At 35.4% G+C, this 24222-nt stretch overlaps 1 protein-coding gene across 1 annotated transcript in view; it reads right to left on the bottom strand.

Moving 5' to 3' along the window:
• The window catches only part of LOC123953904, a 71556-nt gene that overhangs the window by 42551 nt on the left and 4783 nt on the right, over nucleotides 1-24222 (bottom strand). The window contains exon 2 of the mRNA XM_046024360.1: nucleotides 1850-1940. Within this exon, the coding sequence (XP_045880316.1) occupies nucleotides 1850-1940 (91 nt within the window). The remainder of the gene's footprint in view (nucleotides 1-1849; nucleotides 1941-24222) is intronic.

The following is a 24222-nucleotide window of genomic DNA, read 5'->3' as shown; positions in this document are numbered from 1 at the left end:
ATGGTTAATTTGGCTTAGGAAAAGGTGATGGAAAAATCTAGCCTCTCCTAGTCTGAATACATTATAATTCATATCTGTGACACACTGTATTACACACGTGTCAGTGACACTTCCCTTTCCTTTCTGCCAAGTAAGCCATATGCTTCTCTTTCCATTAAATTTAGTTTGGTCACGTGATTGGCTTTGGCCAGTGAATGTGAGCAGGTGTGACATATTCCACATCTGAACAAAATCTTTTAATATGCTTACGTAGTTTTAGTTTTATATATTTTGTGCCCACCCCTACTTGAGAAGAACCTGACCCAGATAGTAGTTACGTCCTTGGACTGGGTTCCAAAATGAGAAAAGTCACAGAGTAGAACCAAGCAGAACTTGTGGGAGCTACAGCTGACTTGCTCATCTCAAGTAACTTAAATGGTGTTTGTCAGTGTAGGCTAGGAAAGTAGTAAAATATAAGTTTTCTACTGCTGCTAGAACAAGTTACCATCAACAGCAGCTTACACAACATAAATGTATCTTAGAGTTCAATGTGTGTCCCACTGGGCTAAAATCAAGGTGTTGGCAAGGGTGTGGTCACTTCTGGAGGTTCTAGGGAATAATGTGTTTCCTTGCTTTTTCCACCTTCCAGAAGCTGCCCACATTCCTTGGTTTGTGCTCCCTTCCATCCTCTTCAAAGCCAGCAATATTGCATCTCTCCCCATTCTTCCCTAGTTACCTCTCCCTTTGACTGTCTCTGTCTTCCTCTTCCATCTTTAAGGATCCCTGGGATTCCCCTGGGCTCATCCAGATAATTCAAGATGACCTCCCCGTTTCAATATCAGCTGACTAGCAACCTTACATTCCCTTTGTCATGTGTCCTTAACATCTTCACAAGTTCTAGGGATTAAGACCAGGACATCTATTTTTCTGTAGTATGGGTATTGTGATCAAGGATGATGTTGCTTAAAAGGCAGAGAATTCGCTGTTCCTCTGTAAATGAACATAAAACAGAAACTCTCTGTGGTCATTTGAAGTCACAAGATAAAATAAATACATAGCAGAGTGACATTGAATATGACAGGCTGGCTTCGTGCCTCCTATTGTCTCTACGTGTAGGACTTTGGGCAAATCATTTGGTTCATTTCGCTCTGAGTTTCTTCACCCGTGACACGGAGCACTCAACTCTGGTGCAATTTATCTTTCAGGGCTACGGAGTGGCTATCTCATAACTATATCAATAGCTGTTTATCACCACATCTCTACTACTTCATTCTTTTCATCTTTCGGGTCATTAAATGGATCAAGTCAAAACAATGGAGTATAAGGGCATCTATAGGTATATCTATCTATCTTCATTCTTTTTCTCTGTAAAGATATATGCACAATAGCATGTATAGGTTCATAACAGGGCCACCGGATTTAACCTTGCCCCAAATTTCTCTTTTAAATGAGTTGTGCCTTCTCTGTCTGTGTAAGTATATTTGCGACCTTGTAACGATCCTGTGAATACAGATTAGCTAATGCACTTTTCCATTGAAAAAGTAATACAGCTTTGAAAGATGAACGCCTTTCTCATTTCTTCAGCCATGGTAACAATGAACAATTATTCAGGAATAAATGGGTAAAATTAAGATACAGATTTCCATTAGTTTTAAGTCCAATGTTTGCAGACAGTTATGCATATGCCCACATGCATTTCTGTTCTTCACTGTACAAATTTTCCTCAATTCCCTCTTCCATATCATAGCACAGCATGGATTGGCAACTCCAACGTTTCATTTACGTACATATTTCAGTAAGAAACTTTCTACTGGAATGACACATAAATTGGTTTTTCCTTTTGTTGGAGATTCACCTTGGTGCTCATTGCCTGATCATTTTGGCCACCTCCTGAGGCATCTCTGGCCAGGTAGTCAGCTGTGTCTCCCAGAAGCATCTGGAAGCTCTTCCTCTTTCAGCCTCTGTGGAATAAAGATTTCATTTTATCCTTCCACATAAGCTCATAAGACATTAGAATATTATAGGTGTCCAAGGAAGTTGTATCTTCCAACATCTTTGATTCTTTTTGCCTGCTTTTATGTATATTGTATGATTTCAATGTGGTTAATTAAGTGATGCAGTATGTATGTAACTGGAGTATGTACGCACAAATATTGTGCTGTTTTAGATCAAAACATGACGCCTGCACAGTGACAGATCCAAACTGTTAATGCGTTATTTTCAAGAGATCACAAATTTGTGGGTTGAATGCTAAATTTCTTTAGCAAAACAATAGAATCAGAGAAAAAAATATCACTTTTAAAGAATGTTTTCCACTTTCAAGATAGAAGCCTATGACCATTCTATGGACTTCGAAATTATGCTATGCTTTGCTAAAAACAAACAAGAATTAGTCCAAAATATGATACAAATTAGGCACAAAATATGACCAAATGTGAAACCAAAAGTCATAATATCCAAATTAAAACTTTACCAGTGGACTAATAACTAAACATGTATTACAGGTGTCACAGTGGTACCCCATACCCTCCCAAAGTAAAATAATATCTCTTTGAGAGAGAAGTCATCTTGAAAATTAATGTCTCATAAAATGAAAGATCTCTATTTCCTTGACTGGTTTTTTTTTTCTCTAAAATATTTTAAAATAGTTTTTGTTTTGTAGTTCATTTTGGTGTTAAACATTATATTAATAGTTTTTTGAACGATTATCTTAGTTCTTGATTTATCATATTGAAAGTAGGTGTCTCAAGTCACAGAATAAGATATCAAACAAAAGACCTTTTAAATCATTTAAAATTACAAGCACACACAACAATTTATATTTGATGAAAAACCTATAAACAAAAGGATATGCACCAAACACAATGGAACGGTTGGGGAAGAATAGAGAGTAAGAGTAGGAGATGACAATAAAGGAATGCATCAATTAAAAAATGAATAAAACAAGAGGGTTTTAAAATATACTCTGAATTAAGGAGCATGATTAACTTAATTTTCTCTGTCAGGGGTTCACAAGATATTAATTTGTTTGCATTTCAGCTTTTGGGGGCAGTGGTCCCCTTTTGCATGCGAATTGTAATAACCAAAGGAGCTTTTTAAAAATGCCCACACTTGGACTCAACCTCTTGATTCTCTGGTTTAGTAAGTTTGAGGTGGAAATTAGGCATATGTATTTTTGAGATTAAACATTGCAAAGTGAACACATCCGTGTACTTTACAATCCAAGAAATAGAGTATTACCAGTCTCCCAGATGATCCTCTCATTTGGGCAGTTGTACTAAAAGTACTCTTAAAAAGAGCTCCAGGTGTGATTCTAATGGTTGAAGACCATCCTTCTAGTTCATACTCAGGCTGATGCCTTCTTGTCTTATGGTATTATTTCTTTCACATTTTTTTCTTATTTTTTAATATTCCAAGCATCATTTATTCGTAGTGGGTAGGGATTATTTGTAAACCTTCTTTGTCTTTATATCTTTAAAATATATTTATTTTGTCAAATTTGATTGATAGTTTAACTATGTATAAAATTTTTAAAATCATTTTCCCACTCAAATTTGCTAGCATTTTCCACTGTCTTTGAGCATCCAAATTTGCTGTAAAGGTTTGGTTTCATTTGCTGTATGTATCTTTTTTATTGTTATCTTTTCCCTGAAAGATTTCTTGATTTCTTCTTTATCCTTGAAGCCCTGAAATTTCACTAGAATTATTAATATGCAGGTTTCTGCTATTATACCCAGGTGAACACCTGATAGACCCTTTTAATTGAGAAACATTCTATTATTTTTTTGGTTATAGTTGACCTCTGAACAATATGGGTTTGGACTATGCAGGTCGACTTTTATGTGGATTTCTTCCATAAAAACAGTACAATATTATAAATGTTCTTTTCTTTATGATTTTCTTAATGACATTTTATAGTTTATTTTAAAAATACAGTATATAATATATATAACATACAAAATATGCGTTCATCAACTGTTTAAGTTATCAGTAATGTAGGCAGTAGCCTACAGTAATGTAGGCTATTAGTAGTTAATTTTTTCAGGAGTCAAAATTTATACACAGATTTTTGACCACATGGGGTGTTGGTAACCCTAGCCCCCACATTGTTCAAGGGTCAACAGTATTTCCTTCCCTTCATTAATCAAGAACTCTTCCTGGAATGCTTATTACGTTAACATTGGCATTCTGGAATTGAACCTCCATGTTGTTTAAAAAAAAAAAAAAAAAAAAAATATATATATATATATATGTATATATATGTGTGTGTGTGTATAAAACACATACATATATAACATGTTTATTTTTATATAAATTTATATTTAATATTAGTTAAATGTGTGTGTGTATTTATATTCTACATTATGAAAAATTTCTTAAAATAATCTTTCCAATACTAAGCTTGGTCTTGCTTGATTATTCTCTTATTCAGTGCATTGACTGATTTCTTTTGTAACCACAATTAAAATTGTAATTTTACAAATTCTTAGTCTCTGGTGGTTCCTGTTTTAATAATAGTCTCTTTTTGTTTTACGGATGTAATATCCTCTTAAACTTCTTTGGGGAAACTAATTGAGATAGTTTACCTTTTAGTTCCTTGATTATTTGTTTCCTTTAAGGTTAATTATTTTCCAATAATAATTGGTTTATTCATTTTGGTTTTTGCCATGGAGGCTATTGGTCTTCCTCCAATACGCAGTGATCCTTAGACATTAGTTTGTGCTTATTGCATGATTAGAATGATTCATAGAGGTAGGTGTGTTGTGTTTTCCTGCCAGACCCTCTATCGTGAGAGGTGTTTTTATGGGGAGCAGGGCAATGTTTCCCTGGGTAGGATGTGTCATTTACATACAGCTCTGTAGGTTACTGAGCGTGGAACAATTTAGCTGTCTGGGGACTTGCATAATTAGACAAAGTAAAGAAGGCTTTATCATGGGATTAAAACTCTTTAGGGCATATGGCTCCTGGGTGGAGCTGCTTCTCCTCCCCTCCCCTACCCCCAGGCCCCCTATTATTTTAACCTCAGTATCTGCTATGGTTACTTAAATGTCCTCTTTCTGCTTCTTCCTTAGGTTCCTGTATGAATGGCAGGTTTCCTTCCTAGGCAGGTCAACTCCCACTTTTAGAAAATGTCATCTTTAGAAGAACAGAACTTCTATTTACTCTTAAGAGCTGGGTCTTTCTCATTCTGTTTTTAACTTCAGTCTGATCCTATTTATTACCTAGAACCGCTTTAAGCTTTCCAGTATACTGATCACTTTCTTTTTTAATTTTCAAATGCTGTTATTTTTCACAGGTATATTATTTGTTGTTGTTTGTGTGTTTTGTTTCATTTTGTTTTCAGGTCAACTGAAGAGGGAGTAGAGGGAGTTGTTTGTGTGAAATTTAACAACTTCTCCTGAGTGTTTGTTGAATAGGAGTTTAGATTGTTCTCTGTACCTGTGGCTCATTAAAGCCCAAGCTATATGTCAACTTTACGTGTCTAGACACCTTCAAAAACACCCATGTACATGTCAGCTCAGCCATGCATTTAAAAATAACCAGTGAGCACACCTGTGACCAGATTGTGGTTTCTAAATATTATTTTGGAGAAATGGCTTCTCAAGGGCTGGCTTAGGGAAAGTACACAGTGAGCCTGATGTAGCCTGTTGTATCAGAAAATAAGCAAGCTCCCAAAGAATGGGGACATGTCACAAGGACCCAGGAATCAGTTTCAGAACAGTTGGAGCATCAAAAGGAATAATGAATATAATTGACTGTAACCACCAAATATATAAAAATCCATTAATTCATTGTGGTGTCAGTGAGTGATAGGTTACCAATGAAGAGATTATTATACCCCTTATCCTCAAAATTAGTAATTAAAGGGAAAGTTAAGCACTGAGCATAACTCTTAGAAGAGTATGTTCAGCCCATGGTAATGAGATGAAATTCTCTCTCTCATTTTTTTAAACAGAAGTTGGAAACCACCAGTTAAAAAGGAAGAGGGAATGATGGAATTAGAAAATGCCCGTTGTGACCCTAAACAAAATAATTCAGAAAGGGATCATCACTAGAGGATAAAAGCATTAGAGGAAATGTTGAAGAAAAAGATATGCACTGAGACCAAATATCATCCCCTCCCCTCACTGGGCAGGGAAAAAAAAATACCTTTAGCAGGGAGAGATCTGGGAGTTACCACATGATCAAGTCTCACTAATACTGGATCATGTGACATTATTTGCCTCAGGAGGAAGTATTGCAGGGCCTATGAAGTGTTCTTGCCCAAAGTGCTACACCTGAGTCAAATAAAGCCTAATATTTAACCTCCTGATTGCAGGAGATACATGGAGTTAGAAAAACAAGAACAATGCACAGTGAAAAAAATGTAGATCCCAGAAGGTGAGACCATGTTACGTGGCTAAGTCTCTTCAAATTGTCAGATGCCATTGTAACCTTTGAATCAAAGTTAAAAAACAAAAAAGCTAAGATATATTTTGGAGAAAATTGAGGGAATCTTGAAATTTGAAAATGTGAAATTTTTAAAATATGAAAATGAGGTTTGTATTAGAATTCTACAAAGAAAAAGAACCAATAGGATGTGTACACATAGAGAAAGATATTTGTTTTAAGAAATTGGTTCATGTTGGGGTACTTGGGAAGCTCAGTGGGTTAAGCGTTTGACTCATGATATTGACTCAGGTCATGATCTTAAGGTTGTGGGGTCAAAACCAATACAGTGTGTTGGGTCCACACTGGGCATGGAGTCTGCTTGGGATTCTCTCTTTCCCTCTCTCTGCCCCACCCCACGCTACGAAAGAGAGAGAGAGAGAGTTCATGCCTTTTTGAGTACCTAGTAACTATAAAAGCAGACTGGAGACTCAGAAAAGAGTTGCAGTTTGAGTCCAAGGGCAGTCTGCTGGCAAACCAGAAAGAGCTGGGGTTACAGTTCAAGTTCAAAGACCACCTGCTGGTAGAATTCTCCTTGTTCAGGGAGGCCTCCTTTTGGTCTGTTTAGGCCTTCTACTGATTGAGTGAGGCCCACCCACATTATGTAGGGTAATCTTCTTTTTTTGAAATCTGATCTTTCTTTCTTTTAAATGATAGTAGGATGGGAGAAACTTTGGAGATGATTTGGGTCATAAACCATAGGGGGAGCCTCAGGAATGGGATTAGTGTCCTTATAAAAAGATCCTCAGAGAACTCTCTTATTGTCTTTCCCTCATGTCACACAGTCAGAAGACAGCAATCTGTGACACAGAAGAGGGCCCTCACCCAGCCATGCTGGCATCCTGATCTCAGACGCCCAGCCTCCAAAACTGTGAGAAATACATTTCTGCTGTTTATACATTACCCAAGCTTTGGTGCTTTGTGCTAGCAGCCCAGGCAGATTAAGACATTATAATTATCATTGGAAGACAGACTGTGGGGTGTAGGAAACTGATTCCAAATATATGCCTCGTGGGCATCAAATGCATGCATGCCCACATTCGGACATGCACACCCACACACAGACATGCAAGGCCATGCATGGACATGCATGCCCATGCATGGATATGCATGCCTGTGGGCACTGAGCGTCAACAAGACATGCAGAAAATGCATGGGTATCAGAGAAAGACACATTGGTGGTGTTTTTTGGTTTGGGCTTTGTTTTTTGGGTGCATTTTTTAATTTTTTTATTTTTACTGACACTGAAAGCACAAATGTGAGAGAAGCCTTAAGGATAAGGAGAGAGTAATCACACTTAGCACCAAATTTAAAGTGCCGCATTTTTGAAGAGTAAAAATTCGACATGCTTATTTTGGTATTCTTACTGGCATAATTTTTAGCAAATTGAAGCACTGATAAATTTGCAAGACACAAACATAGTTTCCCCTATTTTGTAGACATGATTATAAAGATTACTACTGTTGGTTCATTCTCAGTAATGCATTCCCCAAAAGAAGGACAGATAATATGGAAGGAAGATGGGAGAGAGCTAGTTGAACCCCGCAGCTCAAGGTTGGCTTAGCAAGGCTATTTCAGCTCTGGGAGACACTGCCTTCACATCAGGACACTCATCCTGTTAACATCACTTAAAAATCATCCAGCAAGGAATGCCTGTGTGACTCAGTTGGTTAAGCTCTGCCCTCAGCTCAGGTCATGATCCCAGGGTTCTGGGATCGAGATCCACATTGGGCTCCTTGCTCAAAGGGGAGCCTGTTTCTCCCTCTGCCTGCTCTGCCTGTAGCTCTCCATATTTCTGCTCTCTCTGAAAAATAAATAAATAAAAATCTTAAAAAAAATCATCCAGAAAATTTTGTCTTCTATTTTATTATGTGACTTTTCTGAATCTTACGTTGTTTAATCCAGTCTATGCTTCATCTCCATTGCTCTTAGAACTTGTACTTTTTTTTCTTTTTCCCTTTGACCCCCTTTACCCATTTCAGCATCAAAGTTTCCTGATTTAAATGAAAATCTCATCCAAAACCACCGTCATAGAAACATCTAGAATATTTGACCAAATATCTGGATATTGTGGCCCAGTCAAATAGACACTTAAAATGAACCAACACAGTGTTATAGAAACGTCGAAGCAACTTCTTTTTAGCAGATGCAGGCATAAATATTTAATGATAAAATGTCATGATGCTTGCAGCTTACTTTCAAATGATTCAGAATATATGCATATATATGTTTGCATGTTTAAATATATGGCTACAAATACATATATACACATGTCAAATTTAAACAATTGTTTTTTCTAAACATTGATCATAGCAAGTTAAAGCTTTGGGAATTTTTTTTTTTTAATCCAGAATTTTTATTTGTTCAGTACTCTGGATGGTTTTTCTATTTACTTTAAGATATACTCACAGTGCATTATAGATTAAATATAATTTTATTTTTAATTATTATCAATAAGTGGTCCATGGTTTTATAATTCATGGAATTATGTTAAGTAATTTGCTCTGTTCTTCGGAAAATAAATTCTCAAACCCTGTGTATGAACTTATCTTTTAAAAAAATCAAGTTAATGCTTCCATAATTTAGGCTCTAGTTTGTTGAAATATGTTATAACTATATTACGGAGTACATGATATATGTCAAAGCATGTGTTTATGATTAATTAACATCAGTCTTTCAATCATTATGTTTCCATTTATTTGTCACATTTCATTTGTTAGTATGTATGTTATTCTTTTTACATATTATTTAAAATTACATAATGTTTAATGTACTTATGTTTATGTAGCCAGAGATTTAACTCCTTTTATTATAAACAAATAATATTTTATTCCACTTTGGAATATTTTTTCACATAAAAGCCTTTGCCATCTTTTTTTTTCTTAATTCCTTACAAAGAGGGATGTGTAATTATTAAAAATGCAGCAATTAATGAGAGAATAATGAGAAAGATTAATTAAGAGTTATACTTAGAGATTTTCCTAATAATCTGTGTCTTTAGGTATTACTCTACTACGTGCTTACAGCTGTCGTTAGATAAAAATACTAAGTTCTCTGCTAAAAGTGTAAGATTCAAGTGTTTTAAATTCCAAGTACATGATCATTTCAGAAACAGGTGAATGAGTTTAATGATAATTGAAAAGCTTAGTTAAGACAAACACATTGAGGTTTAATAATAAAGGACCTAAAATAAGGAAATTCTGGGTATTTCTACTTCAAATCTTGCCTAACAATTGGTTTTTGACTCTTAGAGATATTTAATTAAAGTCATACTTAATTTGTGAGAGACTAACTTCCTTAAAACAATTTTACTCTCGGAGTGACTAATGGAGCACTAGACATCTAAACAATATATTTTATGTGTCTCATTACTCTTTTTTTTTTTTTCGGTAATTCAGCAGATTATACAACACATTTGAAACCTTCAAAGGAAAGGCCTTAAAATACCAGTGAAGTCCTCTCTTTTCTCTAGGAATACCTGGAAAGCAGAATTCTAAATACACTTTATTCAAATAGATCCTGTGTTTCCACTGAAGAAGAATCACTGAGGTGAAAGAATGCTTGAGTTTCACCCTCCCATTTTAAATTTCTCATCAAAACAATGACCAGCTGTAAGAGCTCTTACTTATTAAGAGGTGAAAATTTATTATAATTCACATAATCATAAAACGGTCAACATTCTTAGACAAAAAATAATTTCACAAATAATTTTAGATTAAACAAAACCAGCTTCTGGTCTTGTTTACCTAGGAATTTTTAAAAGCTCAATGTTAAGGTAATTTCAGGCACTATTTTAAATTCAACTCCTAAAGGCTTATTCACTAAGCCTATAGGAGCAACAAGGTGGTTCAGGTAGTGAGAAAAAACTTGGATTCTGGAGTCAGATTAGCTGTGTGACATTAGCGAAGCACTCATCTCAGCTTCCTCATCTTTTAACAAAGAGACAAAACAGTCAACATTCCCTACAGGTTGCTTCACTGTTCACCTTGGCAATGACTTAACTTCAAATCATCCTGGCAGAATCCACATCTTAATACCATCCCTGTGGCCTCAGCACGTCTGCCTCACTGTCTGCTTTTCCTGCTACACATCTCTGTCCATCAATACTGAAGACAAAGCTCTCAGAGGACCGATTCATTTTTTCCTTTCTAACAGAGCTACTACTCCTAAAATGTTCATTCTGTTATCACAGATGGGCACTTAGTAGGTTTGTTCAGCTGATTACATGTGATTTTTACAGATTTTCTTAAGTCAAGTGATGTGTATTCAATAGTGACATCTTTATGTTTCCTCTCATGCGCCAACTTGGAACATTTGTTCTTTAGTTCAGGTATAAATGTTTTATACTGTCACCTAGTGGTGATTGTCCACTGACAGCCTAATTTTGGCAGAACTCCCATTGTTGTATAAATGTTTGTATAATGATTGTGAATTGTCTAGTCAACGAATTTTTAATGAGTGGTTAGTATATGTCAAGTTATGTTCCAGACACTAGGGCTACTGTAGAAAAAGAAAAAGAAAATCCCTGCCCTTTTTTTTTTTTAATATAATATTTATTTAACAGAGAGAGACAAAATGAGAGAGGACACAAGCAGGGGAGTGGAAGAGGGGGAAGTAGGTTTCCAGCCAAGTAGGGAGCCTGATGCGGGACTCAATCCCAGGACCCTGAGATCATGACCTGAGCCAAAGGCAGACGCCCAAAGACTGAGCCGCCCAGGCGCCCCCAATTCCTGCACTTTTTGAACTTACTACATACTATTACAATTTGTTCTCTTTTCTAAATAAAAATGAGAGGAAAAAATAGAAAAATAAAGAGATATTTAATAATATGAAATATGGAAGAAACGTAATTTTATAGAATTGAAATTTTATATAATTTTGTATAACTGAGTGTCTTAAAAGTGAAAAATTTTAGATCTGGATGGGGGCTCACGGGCCTGAAGATGTTCCCCTATAGGCTAAATAATAATACAAAATTCCAGAATATATAACTAAGTGAAAACCATTAAGGACATCACAATATGTTTGTCTTAATGCAATGCACACACATACTCTAGATTGTAAATTATTGCCGATGGAGGAAGGTGTTAGTAATTCTATGTGTATTCTAGAACTGAAAAAGATAAATATAATGTGGATGATGTGAGCCAGGTTTCTTTTTTTCCATGAGCAATAGTTATAAATCAGGAAAGGGTTATGGCTAGAATGAACCCTGTAGTGTTGGGCTGGGAGTGGAGATATGAGTATTAGCTATGATTTCATATGTACGTATATATAGCTGGATATGCAAACAGACAGAGGTGCATGTCTTTCTTACCTCTCTCCATGGAGAGGGCCTGGGAGCAAGAACAACTTAGTGGCTACAAGTACATCTCATGCCTGAGTCTTGGCTTCTAAATATTCATCTTTTTAAAAAATGATGGTATTTATCTACTCTTTTCATCATGGTAAGTGTACTCTTTAGTCCTCAGCCCCCTAAATATTATTCTTTGGTAAAATGTACTAGTGCTTTTTGGAGAAATGAGTGATAACAGAGCTGGCATGGAGAAAGTATGGAATGAACCTAGAATAAGGAGTGGTGTCAGAAAGTAAGCAAGTGCTCAAAAAGTAATGACAGCATTTTGGAAGGATACTGGAGCCAACCTGGAGTTCCCATCAGGACATCAGGACAACTGATGCATCAGGACAACTTGAACAACAAAATAAATAATGATAGTGGTGAGGTATAGCCCAAGGAGAAAATAAAACTTCATCAGCTTATACTAGGATAAGTATAGAACTGAATACAAAATTAAAGGAGATAAGGGGTAGCTCTTCATTATAGTAGAGTTGCAATTAATAAATGAAGAAAAAATGGAGTTTAAAAAAAAAAGACTATTTGGTGACTACTTTGGTAATAATTGTTGCAAGCAAGAATCACCAGTGGATCCTAAAATTAACAGGAAAAGTATCATGAGAAACAAAATATTTCCATAATTGCAAAGTACTTGTCCCATTAGATACTTATAAATTTTTAAGGGAAAAGATACTGACTTTACATGGATAAACCTGGGAAACATCCTCTTAACCAAGTGATTGAGATAACAGCACCAAGAATGACATTGATAGTATGTACTGTGAAAGCATGATACCGTTTCAGTAGTAGTCTTGTCAAAAATGCATAACTTGAGTTTAATCCCAAGAAAATATCAGACAAACCTTATACTGAAGGTGTACTACAAAATATCTGGCTGGCTTTCACACTTTTAGAGTTTCAGGGTTATGAAAAACAAAGAACTGGCCAAAATTAGAGGAGATAAGGGGAGATTGAAGAGACGAGGCAACTAAATGCAGTGTATAATCCTGGTTAGATCTTGGATTTGGAAAAGGACATTAATGTGATAATAATTGAAACTTGAATAAGGTTTGCATAATAGTTTTTTCAATTTTTCAGTTTTCTGGTTATGATTATTGCATTATGCATTATGTTTATGTGAAATGTTAACTGGTGGGGTGGCTGGAGGAAGGGTATATATTGAAATTGTTTGTACTATAGCAAGTATGAAATTATTTCAAGGTGAAAAGTATAAAAATTGGAAATGCATTTTGAATGTTTTAATGAATAAATATTTTTATATTATAAAACAGAATCTTCCCTTTCGGTTTTAATAAGATGTAAAACTTGTAAATTTGCCACTCGATTTTCACACATTCAAACCTTGTATGATTTAGGAACTAATTTTATGACTGCTTGAGATAACCTCCAGGGTAACAGAATCATTAATAACGACTAATTGAGTAGCTTTTTTTTTAACAACAGGTATGAAGCTAACAGACAATTTAATTAAAAAATTATAACTGTATTCCGATTACAACTGCAGTTATAATTTACTGTTGATCTGTAGTTTTCAAACTTGAGCTACCACCAGGAGCACCTGGAGGGCTTGTTAAAATGAAGATTTTTGGATCCACCTTCTTGAGTTTCTGATTCTGTAGGTCTCCCAGGTGGGGGCGAAGAATTTGCATTTTTTTTTCTAGATTTATTTATCTATTTGAGAAAGAGAGTGAGCGAGCACAGAGGGGAGGGGCAGAAGGAGAGGGAGAGAGAGAATGTTAAGAAAGCTCCATGCCCAGGGGTGCCTGGGTGGCTCAGTGGGTTAAGGCCTCTGCCTTCTGCTCGGGTCATGATCTCAGGGTCCTGGGATCCAGCCCCGCATCGGGATCTCTGCTTAGCAGGGAGCCTGCTTCCCCTTCTCTCTCTGCCTACTTGTGATCTCTCTTTCTGTGTCAAATAAATAAATAAAATCTTAAAAAAAAAAAAAGAAAGAAAGAAAGCTCCATGCCCAGAGTATAGCTTGACACCTGGCTCAAACCACGGGCCATGAAATCACCACCTGAGCAGAAAACAAGAGTCCGATGCTCAACCCACTGAGCCACCCAGGTGCCCCACAAAATTGCATCTCTAACAAGTTTTCAAGTGAGGCTGATTTCACAAGTCCTGGAACCAGACTTTGACAAGCAGTGGTCTAGATAATAATTCCAAGTGTAGAATTAATGCATTGCCACATCTCTATTATTTCTAGTGTATATAGTTAAATATAAAAAGGCTCATTTTAGCTTCATGCGAACCCAGTTGCATATAAATATTATAGAACTACAAATGTGATATAAATATTGTAGAACTACATACTGTTGTAATATAAATACTGTAGAACTACAAACTGTTTTCATGGTGCCCTAGAATCTTAATGCCCAATATCATGGTATCAGTAGGTGGGGCTTTTGGTGTTTCCGTCATAAGAGTGGAACCTTCATGAATGGGCTTAGTGCCTTATAAAACAGGCTCCAGAGAGATCCCTAGGCTCTTCTACCATATAAGGACACTGCAAGAAGGTACCTGCTCTGGACCAGAACTAGGACCCTCATGAGAGGTTGTCTATGCTGGCCCTTCAATCTTGGACTTCTCAGCCTCCCAAACTGTAAGAAATAAAGGTTTATTTTTTCTAAGCCTCCCAGTCTATAGTATTCTGTTATAGCTGCTCATATGGACTGGGACAAGTCTGATATATAAGGAATCTGGAAATCCTCCCTCCTGTCCTTACAATAAGAAAAAGCTGGACAAACTGAAAATCAGTAACTTCTTGGACCCATCGGGGAATTGAGGCTGCAGGACAAATTGCCAACCTAAAATCTGGAGAGGCAGTTTGATTCTGACTTAGGCACTGACCTTGCATCATGGTGCTTTAGAAAAATCTTCCTTTATCCCGAAGAGAGCTATTTTAGAATAGGTCATAGACATAGAATATTGGTTTTTATGTTCAGTTTGGCTAAGGGTTTTTTTTCTTTTTATTTTTTTGCTAAATGATTTTCTTTTTTTTTCCTCACTTTTATATGTTTACAGTGTTCTCAGGTCTGTGTGTGAGTCTAAGATTCTTATGGTGTCCAAAGACAATATAAACAGCATTTATTTTTGAATAACTGTATTGTAATGATGGTGAACACTGGAAAGAAAGTTATGTTGTTCTATCACAGCTGAAGTTTGTTGACAAGTAGAGTGATGGAGGTAATCTAGATGATGCCCTTAGTTTATTCATTGATTCAGAAGGTGCCGAGCATTTTACTGGACAAAGCACTTTACTGGTCAAAAATTTGATATGCTCATCTTTGTTTTATTTTGTTTTGTTTTTCACTTACTTTTTGGCATTACAAAATACTCTAGGCTTATATTTTATATTTCCTGACCCAGTCTAATAATTAGCCATTTCTCCAAGGAGCTCTGGTTCCTTATATTTTAAAAAGGTATTAAAAATCAGCATGTGGATGTTAGGTATACTCATTGCTACTGAGGTGTTGTTATTCTAGGCCTTATTCGATAATAAAGCAAGGAAATTTATATGTGTATATACTAACTTGTATACATACATATGTATAAATATTTCCATACTGCAGACATATGTATCTGTATTAGGTTAAACTTCAACTCTAATTCAACTAATCTTTATAGGTCATTCTAACCCTCTCCCCTCACTTATATGTGAACTCCTACTCCAGCAGTGAGAAATTTGGCTCCAACCACCTGACTTAATAGTTAATGTAATTGGAATTACTTGTTTACTTACTCGTTCAGTTCAAGCATACAGGCACAGAGGTATCAGAATGATTAGCCCTTGCCCTCAATATGATTATCAACTGGATAAATGTTTTTTTTTGGCCTTTAGTTTCATAGAGTCCACTCATTTCCAAGGTTACATAAGTCAGTACCTCTTTCTCCTTCGGTGAGATTGTATTCATACTTTCATAGTACAGTTAGATTGTTTTGTGGTCCTCCACAGTTCATCCTGGGATCCCTGGACTTCTGAAATTATTTAAAATTTGCTGAAACTAAGGTTCAGTCTTTGTTTGGTCTATGCATTTGAGCAAAAATATAGGGTCTCATATCCACTATTATACTATCCTAGTGAATGGTTTTACCATCCTAAAACAATTCCCTGTTCTTTAGTTGTTCAAACCCACCCCACCCCAGATGCCAGGAAATCACCGATCTTTTCACTGTCTATAGTTTTGCCAGTTCTAGAATGTCATATAATTAGGAAGAGATAGCATGTTTTTTAGGCTCTCACTTAGCAATATGCATTTAGGATTTATGCCTTCCATCTTTATTTCTGAACAATATTCAATTGTACAGATGTTCATTTATAAATTAAAAGTTCATTTGTTTTATTTTTGAGTCAAATTCCATTATATGGATGTACCACAGTTCATTTACACTCTTAGGTATATCACCTATTGAAGGGGTTCTTGGTTGTTGCCCGTTTTTGGTGATAAAGCTGGTATAAACTTTTACAAATAGGTTGTGTTTTTTTGTTTTGTTTTGTTTTGTTTTTTGCATAGACCTAGATTTCCAGGTCAGTTGAGTAGAAGCCTAAGGGTGTAATAACTGAATTTTATGGCAAACCTATGCTTTACTTTGTAAGAAACTGTCAAACTGTCTTTCAAAGTGATCGTGCCATTTTGCAGTCCCACCAGTAATCAATGAAAGTTCCTGTTGCTCTACATCTTCCCCAGCAATTAGTGTTGTCAGATTTTTTTATTTAGCCATTTAATAGGTGTGTTGTGATATCTTACTGTATGTCAATTCACAATGCACTTATGACAAATGATGTTTCATATGTGTATTACTTTCTTGGGTGAGCTTTATGGTTAGATTTTTGGTCCATTTTTAATTGGATTGTTTGCAAGTCCTTTGTCAAGGACTTGTTTACAAGTCCTTTATCAGATATGTGTTTTGCAAATCTTTTCTCCTTGTCGGTGGCTTCAGTCTCTTAACAGTGGTTTTCAGACAGATTTTATTTTTAATAAAGTCCAAATTACATTTTTCTTTCATGGATTGTGCTTTTGTGGTTATACCTAAAAACTCATTGCCAAACTGAAGCTCCCATTGATTTCTTCCAATTTTTTTTTCTCCTAGAGGTTTTATGGTTTTAGATTTTACATAAAGTTCTATGATATTTTTTGAGTTAATTTTTAAATGTAAATTCTGTGTCTAGTTTCTTTTTTTCCCCTTGTGTATGAATTTCCAGCTATTCCAGCACCATTTGTTGATAAGAATATCTTCTTTTCCATTAAATTGCTCTTTTTTAAAAAAGATTTTGTTTATTTATTTGACAGAGAGAGACACAGTGAGAGAGGGAACACAAGCAGGAGGAGTGCGAGAGGGAGAAGCAGACCTCCTGCTGAGCAGAGAGCCCAAGGCCAGGCCCCATCCCAGGTCCCTGGAACCACCACCCCAGACAAAGGCAGATGCTCAATGACTGAGCCACCCAGGTGCCCCTAAATTGCTCTTTCTGTCAGTATATTTTCCTGGGTGCATTTCTAGGGTCTGTATACTGCTTAATTATCTGTGTGTCTATTCTTCAGCCAATATAATGCTCTCTTGAATACTGTGACTTTAAAATGAGAATTGAGATTGTGTCTTGTGTTTCCTACATCTTTTCCTTCTTTTTCCTTTTGACCATACTGTTGGCGGTTCTAGGTCTTTCGTCTTTCTACATAAATTTTACAATCAATTTGTTAATTTCTTCAAAATAAACTCAGAGTATTGTACTTTTCTGTAGATGTATCCTGTATATATTCTGTAAGATTTATACCTACGTATTTAATAGATTTTTGGTGCTATTATAAATGGTACTTTTACATTTTCAAATTAAAAGTATTCATTGCCACTTTATAGGAGCAATTGGCTTTTGTGTCTTTCAACCTGTATCTTTGCAGTCTTGTTATAATTGCTTATTTGTTCCAGGATTTTGGACTTGTAGCTAACTTAATTTTCAACATAGACAATCTGTTATCTGTGGAAAAGATAGTTTTATTTCTTCCTTCCCAATCTGTGTGCCTTATATTTTTTCCTTTGAAAAAAAAATCTTATTGCATTAGATAAGACTTATAATACAATGTCAAATAGGAGTAGTGAGACAGGGCATCTTGCCTTATCCTAAAACTTAGGAGAAAAGTGTCTAATTTTTCACCATTAAGTATGATGTTAGCCTTAAGGGTTTTGCAGGTGTGCTTTATCAAGCAGAGAAAGTTCTATTTATTCCAAATTACCTGAGAGTTTTTCATATGTGTGGGAGGTGGGTTTTGTTTTATCTCTGTCAATTAATATAGTCATATGATTTTTCTTCTTCAACTTCCCGGTGTGGTGGATAACCATGACTGATTTTCAAATGTAGAATATGGAGTATATGGAGTAAATTCCACTTGGTTCCGTACATGGAGTAAATTCCACTTGGTTGCAGTGTGTAATTCTTGTACATATTGTTGTATGTAATTTGCTAACATTTCATTGGAGATATTTATATCCATGTCCATGAGATATTGTCTCTAGTTTTTCGTTTCTGAGCTGCTTTTTTCTAGCTTTGGTACTGAGGTAGTAATAGCCTCCTAGACTGAATTAGGAAGAGTTTCCTGTGCTTCTATTTTTAAAAAGAGACTGTAGAGTTGGGATCATCTCTTCCCCAAACAGTTCAGTAGAATCACCAGTGAAACCATCTGGGGCTGGTGCTTTCTCTTTTGGAAGATTATTAATTATTGATTCAATTTCTTTAATAGGTATAGGTCTATTTAGATTATCTATTTTTCTTTGTGTGAGTTTTGGTAGTTTTTAATCTTTCAAGGAAGTGATCCATTTTAATTAGGTTATCAAATGTGTGGGCATATGGTTGTTTATAGTATTCCTTTATTATCCTATTAATGCCCATGTGGTAAATATAATGACTTTTCCTTCATATCTGAATTTGGTGATTTGTGGCTTATATTTTTCCTGATTAGTCTTCTAGAGATTTACTGCTTTTATTCCATTTTCCAAAGAACCAGTGTTTGGTTTTGTTGATTTTCTCTACTGTTTCCTATTTTCAATTTCAATGATCTTTGCTCTAATTTTGTATTATGTCATTTCCTCTTGTTTTTGTTTAATTTGTTCTTCTTTGTTTTCTAAGGTGAAAGTGTTACTGGTTTTAGATTTTCCTTCTTTTCTAGCATATGTATTCAATGCTATAAATTTCCCTCTATGCACTGCTTTTGTTGAAGCCCACAAATTTATAAGATATACTTTTATTTTCATTTAGTTCAAAATACTTAAAACATGTGAGCTTAGGAAGAATGTGCATTCTGCTGTTGTTGGATATAGTGTTCTATAAATCTCACTTAGGTCAAGCTGATCGATAATACTATTCAGGCCGTCTATATCTTCACCGATTTTATGCTTCCTTTATCTATCAATACTGGCAAAGAGATGTTGAAGTCTCAACAACAACAGAAGTTTTTTTTTATTTCTCTTTACAATGCTATCAGTTTTTGTCTGACATATTCTGATGTTGGGTGTATGTGCATTAAGTGTTGTTTGTGTAATTGAAGAACTGATCACTTTATCATTCTATATGCTCTTCTTTATCCCTAATTTTTATTGTTCTGAAGTCAGCTGGTTCAAAACTAACAGTAGATCAGCTTTCTTTTAATTATGTTAACCTGCTATATCTATCTCCATCCCTTTACTTTTAATCAGTGTAAATTCTTTATTTAAACTCTGTTTCTGGGGCACCTGGGTGGCTCAGTGGGTTAAAGCCTCTGCCTTCGGCTCAGGTCATGAGCCCCACATAGGGCTCTCTGCTCCTCAGGGAGCCTGCTTCCCTTCCCCTTTCTCTACCTGCCTCTCTGCCTGTCTACTTGTGATCTTTGTCAAATAAAAATAAAAAACCTTTAAAAAAATAAATAAACTCTGTTTCTTGTAGATAACATACAGTTAGGTTTTATTTTGCGATCTACTCTTATAATCTCTGTCTTTCAATTGGCATATCTAGTCCATTCACATTTAAAATGATTATATTGATACCATTGAATTAATAGCTTGTTTATATCTTTTCAAAATTTGTTGTTAGTTTTTGTTTCTTTTTCTCTCTTTTTCTGTCATCTCTGGTTTTAATAAAGCATTTTCTATGGTTCCACTTTACTTCCTCTCTTAACATATCAATTGTACTTTAAGAAATATTGTTAGCTATTGCTCTACAAAGTTTGCATGTTTATTGCTTTTTAAAAGTACAGTTTTGGGGCACCTCAGTGGCTCAGATGGTTAAGACCCTGCCTTCGGCTCAGGTCATGATCCCAGGGTCCTGGAATCGAGTCCCCCATGGGGCTCCCTGCTTGACGGGGAGTCTGCTTCTCCCTCTACCTCTGCTGCTCCCCCTGCTTGTGCTCTCTCTCTCTCTCTCTCAAATAAATAAATAAAATCTTTTTTTTTAAAGTACAGTTTTAATTGAAGTTATCATACATGGGGAAAGGTCCACTAATAACAAGTTCATAATTCAATGGATTTTCATGAAGTGGACCACTTGTGTAATTAGCACAAAGATTAGGATACAATGTTACTAGCATTTTAATAAACCTCTTAGTGTCTCTCATCAGTCACTACAATCAAAGTAACTACTATCCTCACTTCTACTATCATAGATTAATTTTGTTTCTGGATAAAATCTTCGGAAGTTTAGTTTTGTTCTTGTTACTTATGCTGGCTTTTACTTAATCTACTTTCCTGAACGATTTATTTATTTGAGAGAGAGAGATAGGATGTGTACAGGGGTAGAAGCAGAGGCAGAGAATCTTTAAGCAGACTCCCCACTGAGTGTGGAGCCAGCTTCGGGGCTCAGTCCCATGACCCATGAGATCATGACCTGAGCCAAACCAGGTGTTAGTCATTTAACTGACTAAGCCACTCAAATATCCCTATGCTGGCTTTTGAAGATGAAATTTGCTCTTCTTTTATGTGGACATTTCCAATTATATGCTCATATCTGGTAGATCTTAATCTGAGATAAACCTGATTACTCAAATTGTGAATGGTTTTTTTCTGCAGAGAATTTATATTTACCTTTACTATGAGCTAGGTGGCAAAGTACCCTTTAGGTGTCTCTGGATTAATACAGAAGTTTTAGACACAGCTCCAGCACTGTACTGCTGATTTCATTATCAGTCTTCCTACTGTAACGTTGCATTTTAGTTTGCTCATAAGGCAATCTAGCCTCTTGGGGGTGTGTTAACTGGTTTTCAATGGACTCTTTTTGTGGGAGCGGGGGAGAGTGAGATATTTTCCACACATCCTGTGAATCAAGTCATGCAATCAAAGGTCCCATTATGCATCCTTGAGTTGCTTTCTTGAAGAAGGTTCTCTTAAAGTTTCTAGTTAGCCATAGCACTAGAAGCAGAAATCCACATCAATTTTATTCTTAAAAAAATATATATATCAATACAATACCTTTACTTTGAGGAGTATTAATAGGAAAGTGAGCCAATATGATCACTACATATTTCTTAATTGACTGATCTTACAAATGACATAATTTCCTGCTATTTTAGAAAATAATGGTCATATGAATGTATTTGAAACAATTTTAAAAAGTATAAGACATGACATCATTTCATTTTATTTGGGATTAGTAAATTTAATACTCTACTAAAATGGGATGCTCAGATGATTTTACTTGAGTCAAAGAAAACAAAATTTCAAAGACTATCACTGTTTCAAAATTCATGTATATTTGCTCTACAGAACATATGTATACATAAATATATTCAGTAACAAAGCTGTCTTTGTAATCCATTCTCTACTATTGATCCTCATAGAACTGCTCTATCTTCTCCTTGTATGTGAGGGTTTGTTCCAATCATCACACTGAATTATAAATTAACAGCTAAAATGACCCTTAAAAGTTTGATTGGCTAATGGCTTTATTATACCTACTGAGGCTGTTCTTAATAAATTATGCTGTATGATATGTTAAGCAATTGGGATGTCACACACACATGTTTAAAACTGTGCCCTGAAGATGCGTTCAAGCTAAAAATCACAATTCATTAATAGATGGCATTGTGTCACTCCCTGCTGGTGCTCTGTTTTTCCAGGCTAGCAGGATGACCAAAGTGGATGGTTTTAAATTAAATTACCAAAGAGGTATTTTTGCATATAAGTTGAACACTTCATTTTTTAAAAAATTGACTTTCATTTCCAAACTTAATATAAACTATAAAAAGAACTTAAAATTTTAGAAACTCTACATGGTTACACTGCTTTTTGATCAAGAAACCTAATTAAAGAGTTTTCTAAAAACTTGGGAGATGTTCATTTGAAAAGATAAAAGAAAAGGGAAGCCCCAAACTTTTTTTCTGCCTTGCTTTTCAGCACCTATTAGTGTAGTCCCAGGGAAACTAAAGGTAGCTATTTCTTCAGCTTCTCCTTTTCCAAAGGACAGTATTTTAACATTGTTACAACTCTTTTACAGATTCTGATGTTTGAACTCAGATGTCTCCCCTGTGAGAACTATTTATAGAGTCTGTGGTTTTAGCCAAGAAATCTTTGTGTCTTTTCTTGTCACTTTTATTCTTCAGGTTAAACAAGTGTCCTAGAATGATTAATAATGTATTATAAATAAGATATAAAGGTCAGATGATGATGGTTATGATATTAATGGTTTACTCAACAGAAATCAGAGTAAAAACTGGAAATCTGGAAAAGGATAATGGGAATTGGGCAGAAGTGGATTGCTCCCTCTTTCCAAAGGAGTTTTTATTTCCTATGACAAAATAACTATTCTAAAAATAATGTAGAAATTCTACAATAGTACTGTCCACTGAGTTGACGATGAATATGTGGATTACTGTTTTAAGACATATATTTTGGAAGAAAAGATAAGCCATATGGCTAGTGGGAAATAAAGCAATATTTGGGGCCAGGAAAAAAAAATGTATTTTCTTCTCTCATACAAGGGACATGAACACCAGACTGTTAACTTTGGACTTTACCATAGTTATAACAGCCAGGTGAAAATGTTGGGTGGATGAATGTTGAATGAATCCATATGTGGCTGTCAAAATGTAAGAACTGGCTATGCCTGGACTTGCTGGTACAGAGATATAAAACGTAGGAATTAAAGATAAATTCAGCAAATCCCTTAGATTGTCAAATCTAATTTGCTCTTAATTTGCACTTATAATTCATAGAAATTAACTTTTGCCCAGTGCATCATATTTAATGATGATCATATCAGACATAAATATCAGTCAACTTGGAGCTGAACAACAAACATTAAATTTCTAATCTTTTTTCTTTAAGTTATAAAATGCAATAAAGATACTGATACTAGCTTACAAATAGAAAGAAAGAAATGTTTTTCAGTGTCTTAGTAATGACCACTATGAAGCTCAGGACAGTATTTTAACTCTCTCAAAAACATTTCTTTTCTGAATCAAAGGATAGTTATAGCATTATTAAAAATAGTCTCTTTTCAAAATGATTTGGGAGAAGAGCCAATAGATGGAGGTCAACTAATAAAATCAGATTTGTGACACTTTTTATGTGTAGTCCCAAATTCTTCTATGCACATGAGCTGTACATTTCTGCTTTAACTTTGTTTTTCTGTTTTATTTTGAAAAGTTACCATGCTATATGCTAATCAAGTTACTGACTGAGTTGTCCATTTGCTTCCTTTACAAATTTCTGTTCCTTGGAAGAGTTATTAATAGACTGTTAAGCATCTGAATGCATAATGATGTTCAGAACTTTCAGGTTTCAAAGTGACAAGTACCATCTATCACAGTCTCTAGTACAGCTAGAGGCCTCACATTGTCTTACCAACACAACTCAGTGGCCATAATCCCTATTCTTATCCCTTCCATGACACATGTGTTGATGGGCCATCCTAAAATTTTAGATTCCTTTTTTAGCACACCTCTATGTCCTGATCTAATCTAGGAGAGATCTAACCCAATGTTTTCAATCTTTCCTTTTTAAATTTTAGAGGATTTTAAAGCCACATCAAGTGTGGAGCTCTCTAATGATTTAGGTATAGTCAAGGATTGAGCCAAATGGCTTTGCTGTGTTTCTCAGACCTTTCTATAATGTGTTACACCAAAAGAAGCCAGGTTCTGTTGTTTGGTGTCTGACATTCTATTTTAGTCATGGGGTATTAGTTTATATCAAATCAATATCTAAAGATGAAGTTTTTTCCTTTTGGGGGATGGAGGAATGTGGGTAGAGGTGATGTCATTCATTCTTATGGCTTTAAAATTCCTGTATTTATATCTTCAGCCCAGACTTTTTGCTGTAGTTCAAGCTTCTATATTCAAATGCCTACATGAACAACTCTCCTGGTATTTCAAATTTAACTTCTCTGAAATTAAATTCTTCCTGCCTCTCCACATCAACCTACTTCTGCTCCTACCTCAGCCTCCAACTCCAATCTGTTCCTCCTCAAACACCCCTCTCTAAGTCAATGGCCTCACAAACCGTAC

This window comes from Meles meles, chromosome 12, assembly GCF_922984935.1.
Source record: "Meles meles chromosome 12, mMelMel3.1 paternal haplotype, whole genome shotgun sequence".
Classification (NCBI taxonomy): Eukaryota; Metazoa; Chordata; class Mammalia; order Carnivora; family Mustelidae; genus Meles; species Meles meles.
This window is presented reverse-complemented; position numbering and strand designations above follow the sequence as displayed.